This window comes from Lemur catta, chromosome 2, assembly GCF_020740605.2.
Source record: "Lemur catta isolate mLemCat1 chromosome 2, mLemCat1.pri, whole genome shotgun sequence".
In the NCBI taxonomy this organism is placed as follows: domain Eukaryota; kingdom Metazoa; phylum Chordata; class Mammalia; order Primates; family Lemuridae; genus Lemur; species Lemur catta.
Genome location: NC_059129.1, coordinates 23745763 through 23761953, shown reverse-complemented (window position 1 = coordinate 23761953; position 16191 = coordinate 23745763). Strand labels below are relative to the sequence as shown.

The 16191-nt window shown below is 42.2% G+C and overlaps 1 protein-coding gene across 4 annotated transcripts in view; it reads right to left on the bottom strand.

The window, feature by feature from the left end:
* The window catches only part of RSPH10B (radial spoke head 10 homolog B), a 45563-nt gene that overhangs the window by 6610 nt on the left and 22762 nt on the right, over window positions 1-16191 (bottom strand). For all 4 annotated transcript variants that reach the window (XM_045541309.1, XM_045541310.1, XM_045541311.1 and 1 more), the window contains 8 exons: window positions 15221-15335; window positions 14180-14259; window positions 13943-14091; window positions 11636-11743; window positions 11253-11396; window positions 5326-5448; window positions 3922-4009; window positions 1631-1753 (listed from right to left, as the gene is read on the bottom strand). In XM_045541309.1, the coding sequence (XP_045397265.1) occupies window positions 1631-1753; window positions 3922-4009; window positions 5326-5448; window positions 11253-11396; window positions 11636-11743; window positions 13943-14091; window positions 14180-14259; window positions 15221-15335 (930 nt within the window). The remainder of the gene's footprint in view (window positions 1-1630; window positions 1754-3921; window positions 4010-5325; window positions 5449-11252; window positions 11397-11635; window positions 11744-13942; window positions 14092-14179; window positions 14260-15220; window positions 15336-16191) is intronic.

Genomic DNA, 16191 nt, shown 5'->3' with positions numbered 1-16191 from the left:
TTTGGTTTGTGAGTTGCAAGAGTCCCCAGGGCCCAGCTGCCTCCCCCTTCAGATCTCAGGATGCCTTGTGCTCCACCCCTCCCTGTGTCAGGAGCTCTTTCTCTGCTCGGCCTGCTGTGCTTGCCCAGCAGATACCCTAATTGCTTCTCTTTTATATCTGTTACTTTCTCTTGCATTCTTTTTACATTCTCATGCCATGCAGGTTTTGTAGTTAGTGATTTGTTCCTATCTACTTGTATGTTGGCTTTCATGGTGATACCTTGTCATAAAATATGGTTGTATATACAACCATATGCAGCTTATGGTTTCTGGGTTTTGCTATTCTAATTGTGCTGTCTTCGTGTGGGGATCTAGAGAGATGAAAAAACTATACAAATGCCACTCCCATCTTCCCAGAATCCCCACTCTAGGTGGTTTCCATGTCACCCTCTCTTTCCTATAATAGTTGAGAACAGTGGCCTATTATTTTTGACTTTTATCTTAAGTTTTCATATCTTGGTTATGCTAATTTTGTTAAATGAACTGAAAGGCTTTTTATTTTATAATTCTTATATTACTGCTTTCTTAAAATTTTGAAAATACTTGCTCATAAAAATTAAATTTGGGGAATAAATTTCGACCATTTTTTCTCCATGATTATTCAGGTTTTCTACATTGTCTTGAGTCTGCTTTTGTTATTAATATCTTCCTAGAAAATCATTTCAAAATTCCAAATTTATTAGCCTAGGGTTGTATATAGCATTCTCTTGCTATAATTTTAAAAATCTTACCTGGGGATATTGACTTTTACCTTCCTATTTGGCATATGTGTTTTACCACTTTTATTCAGATTTACATCTATTGTTAAGGATGTCTTTTTCTTTCTTTTCTTTTTTTTTAAGAGGAGGGAAAGTGGGGGGGGGAGACATCAAGGATGTCTATTTTTCTTAATGAACCAGCTTTTGGAGTGACAGTCTTACAATTCTTGTTTTCTGATACATACTTTATTTTTGTTTTTTTGAGACAGAGACTGGCTCTGTTTCCCAGGCTAGAGTGCAGTGGTATCATCATAGCTCACCGCAGCCTCAAACTCTTGGGCTCAAGTGATCTTTCTGCCTCAGCCTCTTGAGTAGCTGGGACTACAGGCACGCACCACCATGCCTGGCTGATTTTTCTACTTTTTTTTGTAGAGGCAGGCTTGTTGCCCAGGCTTGTTTCAAACTCCTGGCCTCAAGCAATCCTCTTGCCTAAGCATCCCAAGGTCTTAGGATTACAGGTGTGAGCTGCCACTTCTGGCCTTTGATGGAGACCTTGTGAGCTGATTTTGTTAATGCCTTCCTTCTGCTTTCCTTGTGTCTTGTTATTCCTCCTTTCTGCCTTTTGGGGCTGAATGTTTAGGTTATTTTATTTTCTTGTTTAATAATGAAAACAATACTATGAATTTTCTCTGGTTATAGTTTGGACCATATCTTCTAGGTAATGTTTAAGCTATTTCAACCTTCTAAGTATTCTTAGAAATGCAATTTGATTTTCTCTACATATTATTTAGAAGAATAGAGGACTTCATGTTTGGTGAGACTTTTTGTTGTTGCTTGTTTTGTTTTTGCTTTTAATTCCCAAGTGGCTGGATGATACTTTAAAATCAACATACCTGGAGTGTCGTTGTCTTCTTTATCGATGTGTTGTAATCCGCTGTTACCTTTGGCTTCAAATTTTGATACTGTTTCCACATTTGTTCCAGGCCCTGAGTTTGCATCATATGTCACACCTCGGGCTACAAGTTAATAAACCTTATGTTTATGGAATTACTTTGTGGTTTAAGAATCACTTAATATATTCTTTTGCCAAAATAAATGTCATTTTTCATATTACTCATTTTGAAATTAAGGCCTTCCAAATTAGCTTTGTTGATCATTTTATGATGTCCTTAGATGTGTTAAATATATAAGTAGTGATCAGAAAACCTAAAAGACAGCTCCCTGCAGCCTTCACTGAGGTGAATGGGATCACTACAGGCAGGCTAGACAGAGAAATGACAAGAATCATAGGAGAGACTTTTCTGTGCCGTCCTTCACAGGGCTACAACTAAACTGTTCAGATCTCTGGGACAAAATATTTGACAATATCTGCCTTTGAATAAATAAAAGTCTGAAATGCTTTTAAAACAAGGATAGCTATGTGCTGAGTGGATCCTCTCTCCTAGAGCTCTAGACAGCTGGTTACTCTCACGAAAACCATTTCCCAGTGATTATCCCTCTTTATCCTCTTCTTGTCTAGGCTAAGTAATCTCTAACTCTTTCAAACTACCATCATTCTTTCCCCTCCTTTCAAGCACTTCTGATCTTCTAGTCACTTGGCAGATTTTAAAATTCAGAGAATTGAAATATATACAATCCAGGACTCTAATTAAGGTCAGAGCAAGACCGAATATGAAGAAAGATTACTTCCTACTATGTTCATCAATGAACTCTCAATGAGACACCTGCTAGCCAGAGGACGGTAAGTCACAGCCACGGCACGTAGTAATCAGATGAAGTGGGACTTTGAGAGAAGATGCCACATGGGCCAAGGGAACCAGCCACAGGTGCAGCAGCTGATTCACAGGTGGCACTCAGCCAGGGGTAAAGGAGTGACCAGCGAGATCCAGGCAAAATCAAGGTGTGGCTAGAACAGGGGATATCAGCCATTAATATCAACAGTAAAGTACATTAACTGGGGTTCCATTTTTAGTTCTCTCTCTGTTATAGAAACTGTATGTCTTGATTCTGGCACTTTGGGAAAGTGCTCAGGAAATGTGGTTCTCTGCTAGGACCCTGAAGGCAGGGGCAAAGTGACACAGCCTTGCAGATTCGTATGAGAGCGAGAAGAAACCAGGACAGCGAGGGGGCACAGGAGCCGAGTGAGAAGAGTATGTCGAGAAGCTCAGAGTTTTCATTCCTACTGAGGGGTCAGTTCATGGGAGGGCAGGAGTACCGGGGGTGACGTCACGGAGGTCACTGCCGATGAGGAAGGGCAGTCGGTGGCGCAGTGAGGACAAGCGCCAGGCGGAGCGAGCGAGGGAGAAACGGGAGAGCAGCCGCAGAAGACGTGCGTGTGTGGCTTTCCCAGACGCCGGTCAGCGAAGGGAACAGAGAAAGAAAGAGGACTCTAGGGGGGCACGTGAGATGAAAGGACGTTTTTCCTTATTGGACGCACTAGAGCGTGTGTGGGGGTGTGTGCGCATGTGCACGCTGGTGGGGATGACCCATTAGAGAGGGAGGAGGTCATGGGAAACGACAGTCACCATAGGGCGGATGCAGGGGCGAGGCAGGACGAGGGCCCAGGACACAGCCCCCAGGGACCCACCAGCCAGTGGGTGGCCCACCCTAGAGAGGCGCAATGAGAAAAGGAGGCACACCGGGAGCCCGCTGTGGCACGGAAGCGAGGCCACATGCCACTGGGAGGGTCAGCGAGGTGGCATTATGCGCGCAGGGGACCAGAGGCGGGCGGGGTGAGGGCGGGCGGCCAGGCGCACAGTGAGGCATCACCCCAGAGGGAGGACGTGCCACCAGCAGGCAGAGCGCTAGAGACACTCTCCTAGGAACAAGGAGAAAGGATAACAAAAGGAGGATGAGGGATTGAACAAAGGTTTGTTTGTTGTTGTTTTTCATTTGAGCACCTTGAGAGAGAAAAGTCGATGGTAAAGAAAATATGTAATTGGCGTCGTCGGACTCTGAGGGAGGGGTGTGCAGGGCTGGGGGCAGGTCCAGCTGTCCTGGGACAGCCTCAGTGGGTACGGTGCCACTGTGACAGTGAACTCCGTCAAGCCAAGGGGAAGAATTGGAAGCAGCTGTAGGAGCCTCATTATATTTTAAAAAAAGACGGTTGTAAATTTTTATAGATTTTATATAACTTATAAGCAACAATTTGTAAATAGTAAATTTCTATAGCTAAAATACTCACCGTTTGGAAGTAGGAGAAAGGTTAGCCCTTTTGCTGCAGATTTAAAAGTCATTTTGGAAACTTTCTCATCACTTAGAGTCTTCTTGAGCTTGGGTTTTACATTTAAAAAAAATTAGAAAGCAAAATATTACTTCTGCATCATTATGGAATAAAACTAGTTTAAATTTTTACATTGTAAATAATTAGAAAATTATTCATGAGGACATTCTCTTTGAGCTAATTTAACTTTTTTTTATTTCAGCTTATTATGGGGGTACAAAAGTTTAGGTTATGTATATTGCCCTTGCCCCCCCCACCCCCACCCCGAGTCAGAGCTTCAAGTGTGCTAATTTAACTTTTTAACCTGCATAAAATACTAATGTTTGTACTATTAAAGAAATTAATAACAAAGTTATTGCATGTACTGAAAGGCTCCCCCTCAAAACACCAAAGACCTGAAACACATCCCCTGGGTCTGTTGGGAAAGGATTTATTATGTAGAATTAACTGTGCTTAAATTCACACATTAGTGGCTCTCACTAGCACACTTGTGCCATAACTCCCACGCTTCTACCTCCAGCCAGAGTCTGCCCTTGAACTCTTGTCTTGTCTCCAGCCACACACCGCTCACTGTCGCCACTCTAATCACGCACCTTAAGCCTCACGTGTCCAAGATCAACCCCTTAGTTTTGCCCCCAAAACTGTCCCAAGTCTTCCCATCATAATAAATGGCAGCTCTGTTCTAATTGCTCAGGCCAAAAACCTTAGAATCATCTTTGCCTTCTCTTTCCCTCGCAGACCCCACACCCTTCAGAACACCTTGGACCAGAGCCCACCTTAGTCCAAGACACCGTCACCTCCAGCCGGGATGGTGCCAAGAGCTTCCTCGCTGGTTTGTCAACAGCGACATCACAGAGAGCCTACTGACGCCTCTGCTCAGAGAGCTCCTGTCCCACCTCGCCCAGAGTAAAAGCCAGGGCCCCACCTCGGCCAGACGCCCTTCCAGCACGGAGACCTCGTAAGTGTGAAGTGCAGCTTGTGGTAACAGGTGCAAACTCTGGAGTCAAATTGCCTGGCTACAAACCCCCAGCTCCACTACTTACTGGTTCTGTGACCATGGGCAAGTTTCTTAACCTTTCCGTGTCTCACTCCCCTCCTAGAGATGGCAAACGTACCTGAAGGTTGCTGGGGGGTATTCGATGAGCTAATACCTAGGAACTGCCTGGCACCTGGTAAACACCCCATAATGTTAGCTGCTACTATCATTCACTTGCTGTCTTCTTCCTTTCTCACTGAAAGTCTGTAAGGGAATGGGCCTTTGGTTCCCTGTCAAGTCCCTAGCACATAGAGGAGTGCCTTTCACATAGTCGGCACTCAGTCGTGGGCGACACTACAACTGTCACATGGTTAGCTGTAAATACAAACCTCTGATTTCTTTCTTTTGTTAATATCAGGCAAGAGTCCCAACTTGCTGGAAGATGACTTGGCACTGCCACCGCGATCAGATTCGTGACTTGTAACCGCACTTGGACTCTGGTTCTGGGTGCCCTAAGCAGAGACAAACACATCAAAGGATTTCTGGTTTCCATGGGGATATATACATGTGTGTGTGTGTGTGTACATATATATATATATATACACACATATATGATTTTAATGAGGTATAACTGATATATAATAAACTACACATATACTATTTGATGAGTTCTGACACATCTACACCTGTGAGACCATCACCTTGGTCATGACAGTGAACCTGTCCACCACCCCCAAGTTTCCTTGCACCCCTGGAAATCCATCCTCTTCCCCTATTGCCAGGCAAACACCGATTTGCTTCCCATCACTACAGATCGCTTTGCACTTTCTAGAATTTTATATAAATGTAATCACATAGTATGTTATATACCCTTTCTGCCTGGATTCTTTCATAATTATTTTGAGGTTCATCCACGTTGCTGCATGTAGCATGAGTTATTGTCTTGTGGAGTCGGAGTCCATTGTACGGATGTGATACGATCTGCTTATCTCGGTGGGCTGTCACCAGACTTTGACTACTGGATTTGTTTTATGACCCAGGATATAATGTGTCTTGGTAAATGTTTCATGTACACTGGAAAAGAGCATGGGTTCTGCTGCTGTTGGCATTTAGATCAAGTTGGTTAATAGTGTTATTCAAAGCTTTTATATGCTGCTGACTATGACGTGACACTCTGTCCTTGGTAATACCCTTTACTCTGAAATCTAATTTGCCCGATTATTGATGTAGCCACCTAAGCTTTCACTGAATAGTGTTTTTTCCATACTTTTACCTCTTTGTGTCTTTATACTTGAAATGGGTTTATTGTAGACAGTTTGTCATATCAATTAAAACAATCAAAATCTACAATCTATGCTTTTTATTTGGGTTGTGTAGGTCATTTACATTTAAAGCAATTATCTACTGTGTTGCTATTTGCTTGCTATTTGCTTCCTTCTTTTGGATTAATTTAGTATTTTTAATAATTGTACTTTATCACCTTTACTGACTTATTAACCATAACTCTTTGTTTTTAATCATACCTAATAGGTATTTTAATGATTTATAGTATACTTTTTTTTTTAAGAGACAAGTCTCACTCTGTCACCCAAGCTGGAGTGCAGTGGTGCATCACAACTTACTGCAGCCTTGAACTCCAGGGCTCAAGCAATCCTCCTGCCTCAGCCTCCCAAGTAGCTTCGACTACAGGTACGTGCAGCACTACTCCCAACATGTATGGTATACTTCTTTGACTCAGCACCGTCTACCTTCGGGTGATATTATACCACATCACATCTAGCATAAGAATCTTAAAATGCTAAACTCCCATTTCTCCTCTCTTAGTCTTGGCACTGTGGTTGTCATACTTACGTTATAAACCTCACAAACACTGTTATTATCGTTGCTTTAAACAATTCTCAAGAGATTTCAAAACAAAGAACAAAATTGTATTTATTCACAAAGTTACTATTTCCAGTTGTCTTTGTGCCTTTGTATAGATCTAGATTTCCATCTGATAACATTTTCCTTTTGCCTGAAGGACTTACTTTAACCTTTCTTCAGTGGCTGGTCTTCCAGTAATGAATTCTTTCAGCATTTGTATGTCTGAGAAGTCTTTATTTCCCTTCACTTTTTTAATTCTCTAATTATGGTAAAATACACATAACAAAAATTACCATGTTAACCATTTTTAAGTGCACAGTTGAGCGGCGCTAAGCACGTTCGTACTGTTGTGCAGCCATCACCACCGTCAACTCCGGAGCTCTTTTCATCTTGCAGAACTGAAACTCTACCGATCACACAGTAACTCCCCATTTCCACCTCCCTTCAGCCCCTGGCAACTACCATTCTGCATTTTCTGTCTCTGTGAGGTTGACGCCACTAGGCACCTCATATAAGTAGAATCTTATGTTTGCCCTTTTGTGACTGGCTTATTTCACTTAGCGTGATGTCTTAGACTCATCTGTCTTGCAGGGTATGTCAGGATTTCTTCCTTTTTAAGGCTGAATAATATTCCATTGTATGGATAAACCACATTTTCGCTTATCCATTCATCTGTCCATGGACATTTGTGTTGCTTCCACACTGTAGACATTGTGAGTAGTGCTGCTGTGAGCACGGGTGTTCAAACACCCCTTTGAGACCCAGCTTTCAGTTCTTTTGGGTAGATACCCAAAAGTGAATTGCCATTTTTCACAGTGGTTGTGTCATTTTACATTTCCACCAACAGTGCACAAGGGTTCCGATTTCTCCACATCCTTTTGGGAGCAGTCAACCTAATGGGTGTTAAGCAGTTTTTATTTATATTTCCCTGGAACTCCCACAATCCATATGTGGGTCCACTTGATGGTGGGTCCTTTAGGCTCTATTCACTCTTCAGTCTTTTTTCTGTTTCTCAGACCCAATAATTTCAACTGTCCTATCTTCAAGTTCCCCAATTTGTTCCTTAGCCTGCTCAAGTCTGCCTTTGAATCCTGCAAGTGAATTTTTCATTTGTTGTTATACTTTCCAGCTCAAGAATTTTATTTCTTTATAGGTATTCCATGTCTCTGTTGATATTTGTACTTTGTTCACATATCATTTTCTTGACTTTCTCTATACCTTTCTTTATGACTTTGTGCATCTATAAAGCAGTTGTTTTAAAGTCTTTGTCCCATAGGTCTGCCATCTGGTCTTTCTCAGGGACAGTTTCTGTTGGTTTACCTTTTCCTTTGAATGGAGCACATCTCCCTGTTTCTTTATAGGCCTTCCGCTTTTTGGTGAAATTAATCTAATAATGTGGTAACTCTCTGGGAATCAGACTTTTTATAACAATTAATTAAGTGAACGTAGGCTATCTCTATGCCGAGGATGAGCCTGAGGTGTAAACTTAAGATCTTCTCAGGTCTTTGACAAGCTTCACCTTTCTCTGGGCATGCAGTGACTTCCTAACTTCCCCCATAGGGGTAATTGCTTTTGAAAGTCCTAGTCTTCAATGTCTGGCTCCCAAAGGGGAAAAAAATGAACAAATGAAAGGGGGGGGGGTAAATGCTGGCCCTTTAAATCCCCTGGAAGTCACTCCGGTCGGTAGGGGAGAAGAGCTTGCAAACACAGGGAGTGGGTGCAACGATGGCTGCCTGCTCTGTGTCTGCAGCTCTGCAATCAGAAGCAGAAAACCAGTGATCAGAACACAGATCCAAGTATTTGGAGGGCAAGGTCCCTGCTGCCTATCCTGGCTCCCACAGACGGCCTGCAGGCTGCTCCAGGGACAGGTGCACAGCTGCCGGACACAATGCTGAGGGCGTGGGGCGGGTAGCTGCTGCTAGGCTAGGAGCTGAAGTTGACCAAAATTAACCACAATTGACCTCTGAGGCTTCCCCCTGGAAGTTACAAGCCTCCAACAAACTGCAAAGTTCCAAAGACTTACACAAGACAGATTCTGCCAGTGTGATTGCTGCCTAGGCAGGGAGCCAGACTCCTGCTGCTTCAGGCCACCATCCCTCAGAATTCTCTCTCTTCACTTTTACTTTTGAAAGGCATATTTTTGGGCATTAAATTATAAGCGGATAGGATTTTTTCTTTTCTTTGAGCACTTTCAAGATGTTCTTCCACTGGAATGAGAAGTCTGTTGTCATTCCCGCCTCTGTGCCTCTGAACATTATGTGTCTTTTACCTCTGGCTGCTTGTAAGATCTCCTTATCACTGGCTTAGAGCAATTTTCGTTCTAATTTCCTCAATAGAGTCTTCTTCATATTTCTTCTGTTGGGATTTGTTGAGCTTCTGGGATCTGTGGATCCATAGTTTTCATCAACTTTGGACATTTTTCAGCCATTATTTCTTCAAATAATTTTTTTGTTTCCTCTCTTCTGGGATGTGAATTACACACATATTAGGGCTGCTTAAAGTGTCATAGCCTGCGGATACTGATTATTTTTTCCCAGCCTTTTTTTTCTGTGTGCTTTAGTTTCTATTGCTGTGTCTTCAAGTTTCATCTTTTCCTTTATAGAGTCTGTTGTTTATTCCATCCAGAGAGGTTTTCATCAGTAACAGTTCTCCTTAGCATGTTCGTGCTTTCCTCTGCGTCCTTGAACATGCTTGTCCTAGTTCTAGCATGTGTGTCACTTCTGGGTGTGCTTTTGCCGACCCCGTCTTCTCATTACAGGTCAGACTTGCCGCTCCGTACATGCCTGCTGTTATCATTAGATGCTGTTATCATTAGATGCTGTAATTTTGCATTTGACATTGTTGAGTGCTGCAAATGTTTAGCATTCCTTTAAATATTTTTTTTTTTTTGCTTTGTTCTAAGTTACTTGGAAATAGTTTGATCCTTTTGAGTCTTGCTTTTTAAGCTTTGTCAGGGGACCCAGAACAGCCTTTACCCCAGGACCTGCGTGCTGCAGCCGTGCGCTGCCAGTGTTCAGCCCGAGGCCCGTTACTAACTGTAAGGATTCTCCATTCCGGCCGTTGGGAATGTAAACTAGTCCCAGCCCTGTGTGAGTCCTAAGGATTATTCCACTTCTTTCCGGTGGGTCTTTTCTTGCCTCCAGTGCTTCTCTCACGAGTGTGCACGTGTCAGTGCACGCAGCTGACAACTCGAGGAGCCTTCTGCATGTCTCCGGGTGCTCTCCTTCTCCATATGGCTCTTTCCTCTCTGGAAAAAATTCTTCTACCTTTATTTCCCCAGATTACTGGAATATGGGAAATTGCTGTGAGCATCTCTGCGAACTCTAAAAATACTACACCAAAAAAAATGGCCAGAAGGGAGCAGTGAGCCACTTGGAGCATGACATGAACATCCATTTTCCAATGAAGGATGACAGGAACTGATCCCTGGGCCAAATTACTATCACAGGCTACAAAAAACACAGAAGCCACCAGAATGCCATGTGAAAGACCGAGCGTAAACCTGGACAGTTTCTAAGGATGTTCCCGGGACCAGCACACGGTGACGCCATCCATGAAATCACAGATGATTCATTTCCCTCAGAGCAGAGCCCCAGACCTAGCCTGTGGCCCATAACCAGGCTTTCAGATGACTTGGAGAAGCCATCAGTCATTTCCTCAACCCAGAGAAGGCATATCTGGCTGGTGGGGTGGGCAGTGAGGTGCTGGGACTGAACAGGAAGTCCCCAGCTTCCCCACAGGGAATCCAAGGCATATCCCTGGTATCTGCGGTAAGAGATGCCCCTTGGACAATAGTGAGAAGGTTGCTCACATGCACAGCTTTGAAGAGATCCCCAGCTGTGGGGCTCATTGGGCTCCCAAGACTCTCCCTTGTGGCTCCAAGTGCACATCTCAAAAACCAGACTGAAACCCCCACTGAAAGTTGATTTGTCTCCATTCTACCCAGCGGCTGGATCCTTCATAAATTGCCAGCACCATCCCTGCTCTGCCAGGGTCTCACAGTGAAGCCTGGAGTGTCCATCCTTGTGAACAAGCCCTGTCCTCAGGGACTTGTTTAGCATCTCATGTGCATTCCGAAACTGTTCCTTGAGAAATTTGCTCTGGGACGGGCTTTCCACTCTCACAAACACTAGATACATAAAACATTTTGTAATAAAATACCTCAGGTTATCTAATCTAGTCTAGTGGTCCACCTAGACCCTGGCCTTCATCATGGTATCTCCACTGCTGTGGCCAGGACTCTACTTCATGGGCCATGGCCAGGAAACACATTTTCCCTAACGTGAAAAAACACCAGTACATTCCTTTCAAAATGTGAAATGACAAATTATTTCTTAAGTTTTAAATCACTTCCTGGAAGGTGGTTACAAAAGCCCAAGATAGTTTTGATGATAGCATAACCATTCAAGAATAAAACCATTTCTTGCTCTGTAAATTCTAAGATATTTGTTACCTGATTTGCTGTTGTATAAATATTCGAATATTTGTTTCCAGACAAATCATCATTTGGAGCATTCATAAACAATTTGGTCATTTGGTCAGTAACACAGATGAGTGCGAAGCTTAAGAGGGCTTCAAAGAATTCCAGGAAAACCAACTGAAATACAAGAAAAGACAGAGGGTCTCATTCACCTTGACACGCCTGGGGATGGACGAGTGATTCATTTGGGTGTTCATTTCTTATTCAGCATTACTTCCTGACATCTGAAATATCCTTCTTTTTAACAGTAACCTCTACTTTCTAATGCAATCAAGAATATATAGTTTTATGAATCTGGGTTCAGATTATTTTCATTGGCAAATCGAATCTGTACCATTTGAGGACTCTGTACAAACCTCTAGTTCAAAGTTGCTGTCAAGGCCATCACACATGAAAGGACTATCCTCTGCCATTACCTCCACAAATTTGGTTGGTGTTAATTCTTTATTTATCATTTTAAAATCCTGTAAAAGAAAGAACCGACCAAACCATAACTGTCTATAATTACAAACAGCTCTATATGCCTGGCCCAAGCGAGCCTCCCACCTCAGTTACAACTGTGAGCCACCACACCCAGCCTATATATTTAAACATCAATTTATATCAATATAACAATTTAAGAAAATGTACCAGAAATTAGTATCTTAAGAACTGATAGTTTTGAACAGCATTCTGAATTTCTATTGGTATTTACCTCTAGCCCGCGCCTAGTCCCTCTATTAGTAAAGCATTTTTTTGGCATAAGCACAGGACATAGAAAATGGGGGAGTAGCTGATCCAGGTGTGAAATATTAACACAGCTCTATAGGCTGGGAGGCCAGGAGTTCAAGACCAGCTTGAGCAACACAGTGAGACCCCCCCCAACTCTACAAAAAATAAAAAAATTAGCTGGGCATGGTGGCATGCACTTATAGTCCCAGTTCCTTAGGTAGCTGAGCTAAGAGGCTCACTTGAGCCCAGGAGTTTGAGGTTACAGTGAGCTATGCTGACGTCACTGTACTCTATCTAGCCCAGGTGACAGAATGAGTCCTTGTCTCAAAAAGATAATAAAAATGACTGCACTGGATTAAAACACATAAAATTATATAAACCCAGGCATTAATAATATTTTTTTAAAGCTCATTAGTCACTTTTGAAGAACTGCTAAGATATCAACTTATTCTGAAAATAAATGGAAACATAAAACATTTATCTCTCCTGTATATACTATTTCAGAGTACTCAAATATCTGATGAATACACGTAAAGTTCTATCTTTAAGATTCACAACGAATAAATGCAGAAGAAATGACAGAATTAGAAAATTACCATTGTACAATTCCTAGTGAAATAATGCTCATTAGCAATGACCACTGGGGGTTGCTAAAGCCACCAGGGGAAGGTTTATGGAAACCATTCTAATGGGAGGACCATGCTGACACCATGCGAACCCACTGATCCGCCTCAGCATTAGGGAAAGGGAAGTTAAGAAAGAGACACAGCACTACCTGTGGCTGTGTCAGAAACAAAACACTTGATTCTAGCCAAGCCCCTAACTCTGACTACCACTCGCTGGAAATGTGGGGGAAGAAAAGCATCTTAAACCCCAGCACATGGAAGCAGTCAGCAAACTCAGGATGGCTGACCTACCCTGCAGGGACAGATGACCTAGTTTCTTCCATGATAAATAACCATGAAGATGAACAAATAAACAGCTGTATAATATTCCATCCCCCCAATCACATACTTTTAAGCAACTATTTTCCTATAGTTAGACACTAGGTTTTTGTCACTTTTTCATATGTAACAACAGTGTTAAATTTTTTAAAGCACTTTATCGTTAGTATTCGCTTTTTCTAGTTTCATCATTTGGATTCCTACAAGCATAAATCAAAAGTATCATGGAACAAAAAATTACCAACAATTGGTATGAGGCCACTGTATAAATAAGATGTTGTCACTATTTTCCAAACAAATAACTTTTAAAAATTACTTTTTCAATGATTTTTTTTTCCAGGTCCTCTGCCTTTCCTTTCCTTTCCCCTTCCCTTTCCCTTTCCCTTTCCCTTTCCCTTTCCCTTTCCCTTCCCTTCCTTCTTTCTTTCGACAGGGTCTTGCTCTGTTGCCTGGGCTAGAGTGCCGTGGCGTCAGCCTAGCTCACAGCAACCTCAAACTCCTGGGCTCAAGCCATCCTCCTGCCTCAGCCTCCCAAGTAGCTGGGACTACAGGCATGCACCACCATGCCCGGCTAATGTGAATAATTTTTTAAAATGACATTCATCTTTCCATCTTCCTTCCTTCCTTTCCTTATTTTTTTTTTTTTTTAAGATTTCAGTTGGCTTTACTGTGATTTTAGGATTGGGAAATACTTCATTCCATAAAATAGAATAAATGTTCCCTCATCTTTCTTTAAATGCCCAGGTGTGCAAGAGTAACGATACCGTAGGTAACGGGCCGTCCCCTTCCCCTTGTGTGTGAGCACATTAGCCAGGTGACCCGTTTCTGTTCCTTCCACCCTCACAGACCATTGGAATCACTCTCTTCTGCCAAAAGAGACTCAATGGCCATGAGAATTCACCCCAAATTTCCACCTCATTATTTGTATATCATAGCTGGACTATCTTGCCTTTCTTTAAAATCAAAATGCCTATAAATATAAAACCAGTATCAAACTTAAGTGATTACTTTCAACATCCAGAGGAAGTCTCTCATCTTCATTGTTAGCTCATGGGGCGGAGCCGTGTGTGGTCTGCAGTAAGCGAGATAGATCTCCCAGCACTTATCGACGTAATTCATCGAGTAGAGCGTCCGCTGTTGCTCACGGAATAAACGGCCTAAAAATACAACATTCAAAAAATGATTACACATTTACATTTTGAAAAAAATGGTGGTAAATCTAAATCCTATTGTTTTTGTATTTACCTTTGACGTGGCAGGCATTTGGGTGAATGTTCTCAGTCATCAGTTTCGTAAAACACAAAAAAAGCGATGGGCTTCTATTCCTGTGATTAAAAAGAGATCATAATTACCCCTCTCTCCAGGAGTTGGATTTTAATTCCCCTCCCCTTGCATGTGGGCTACACTTAATAATTTGCTTCTAATAAATAGAGTATAGAAAGGGAAAAATAGTACGTTAACAGTAGAAAAACCTGACCAACACCACTCTAGCCGAGTGATCAAGGTCAACATCACTAGTAATAAGACATAGTGACATCAGGCACCCTACACAGTATGATGAGAAGGCCAGCTCACCTCCACAGCATTCTTCCCCGAAACCCACAACACCTCAGTGTCACCATGAGAAAACATCAGCAAGCCAAGATCAGGGGACATTTTACAAAATAACTGGCCAGTATTTTTTGAAGTCTGAGAAACTGTCACATATTGGAGGAGACTGAGAGGACGTGACAGCAAAGTGCCATGTAGCATCCTGGATCTGGGAACAGGACATCAACGAAAGACTGGGGAGACCCTAATAGCGTCTGTAATTTAGTCAGTGCAATTACAGCCGTGTCTACGCTTTACTTTTGATGAACATCCATGGTTATGTAAGCGGTTAACATTTGGGGAATTTGGGTGAAAGCTACATAGGTACTAACTCACTTGGCAACACTTCCATAAATCTAAAATTACTTCAAAACAAAAAGCTTTCTTTAAAAAAAAGACATAATATTCCTTTTGCTATAAGACAAACAGGAAATTCTGACCTAAAAAGGAAGAGTAGGTTTATTGCTGAATTAAGCCCCAAGGGGTATTTGCAATATTGAAACAATGCAGATGTGAAGGGTTTTCAAAGTTTTAATCTGGTATCTCATAGCTTGGTGGTTAATATTTGCAGAAAAGTTTTGTTTTTCGTCCTTTATTTCAAGGACAAAACAATGACTGTTGAAGAAAAGAGGACAACATGATAACTACAGTCCAGGTTAGCTCTGCCCCCGTCTCCTTCCTTACGGTGGTACTTACTGGAACTCTTTGTGGTGAATGTGGTAAGCCAACTGCAGCAGATAGTTCAGAAACGTTCTCAGAAGTATCGTTGTAAATGGAGAATGAATGTCCTCAACGGGTATGTCCTTATTGGCTAAAATAAGAAAATGGGGAGGATGCCTAGTATTTTCTAGAGCCTTCTATCTGATTTGCTCCTGGTACACAATTTAAAGAACTGAATACGATGGAGTACTTACTTCCCAGAGAACACGTGAACATATGTAAACATCCAGGTAAAAATTAAGTCCCAGGTGAAAGATCTCTATCTTGTTACTGTACAAGAAACTTGTAAGATACCTTGTCCCAATGTTTTTCAGAGTAGTCTGAGCCACAATTTGATTCATGCTGCTGATTCTAAGTGGATTTTATGTACTTTTCAAACACTTAATATAATGTTTTATTTTTCAAGTATATAATCTGAGGCTTTCAGTTCTACCTCTCAGAATTCAGCTGAAAGGAGTAAAACCTTCAAAATTGTCGCATTTATCACATGAACTTTCTAACTTGAAATCAAGACCAATCCTAAGACTACCTAGAGCCTTTTCTAGACTATTCCAAGCCCTCGCTGATCCTCCCTCCTTCTGACCTGACAATTTAGTGCTTTTTTACTACAGACAGCGGTGGGAAGAGGTAGGCAAACTTTTCTGTGAAGAGCCGGCTGTTAACTATACTAGACTTGGTGGTCCAGACAGTCTCTGTCGCCATTGCTCAGCGCTGGTGTCGTGGGGCAAAAGCAGCCACAGACGATACATAACAAACAGGCATGGTGGTGTGTTCCAGTAAAGCTCTGTTTGCAAGAACAGGTTGACCTGGGCTGGACCTGGCCCACAGGCCATACCTTGCTGACCCCTGCTATACATGGTCTTGAACTGTTGCTGTTACTTTACAAGATTGTCTCTTTACATACAACACAAGCACCTTGAGAACAAGACCATATGCTGATTTCTGGA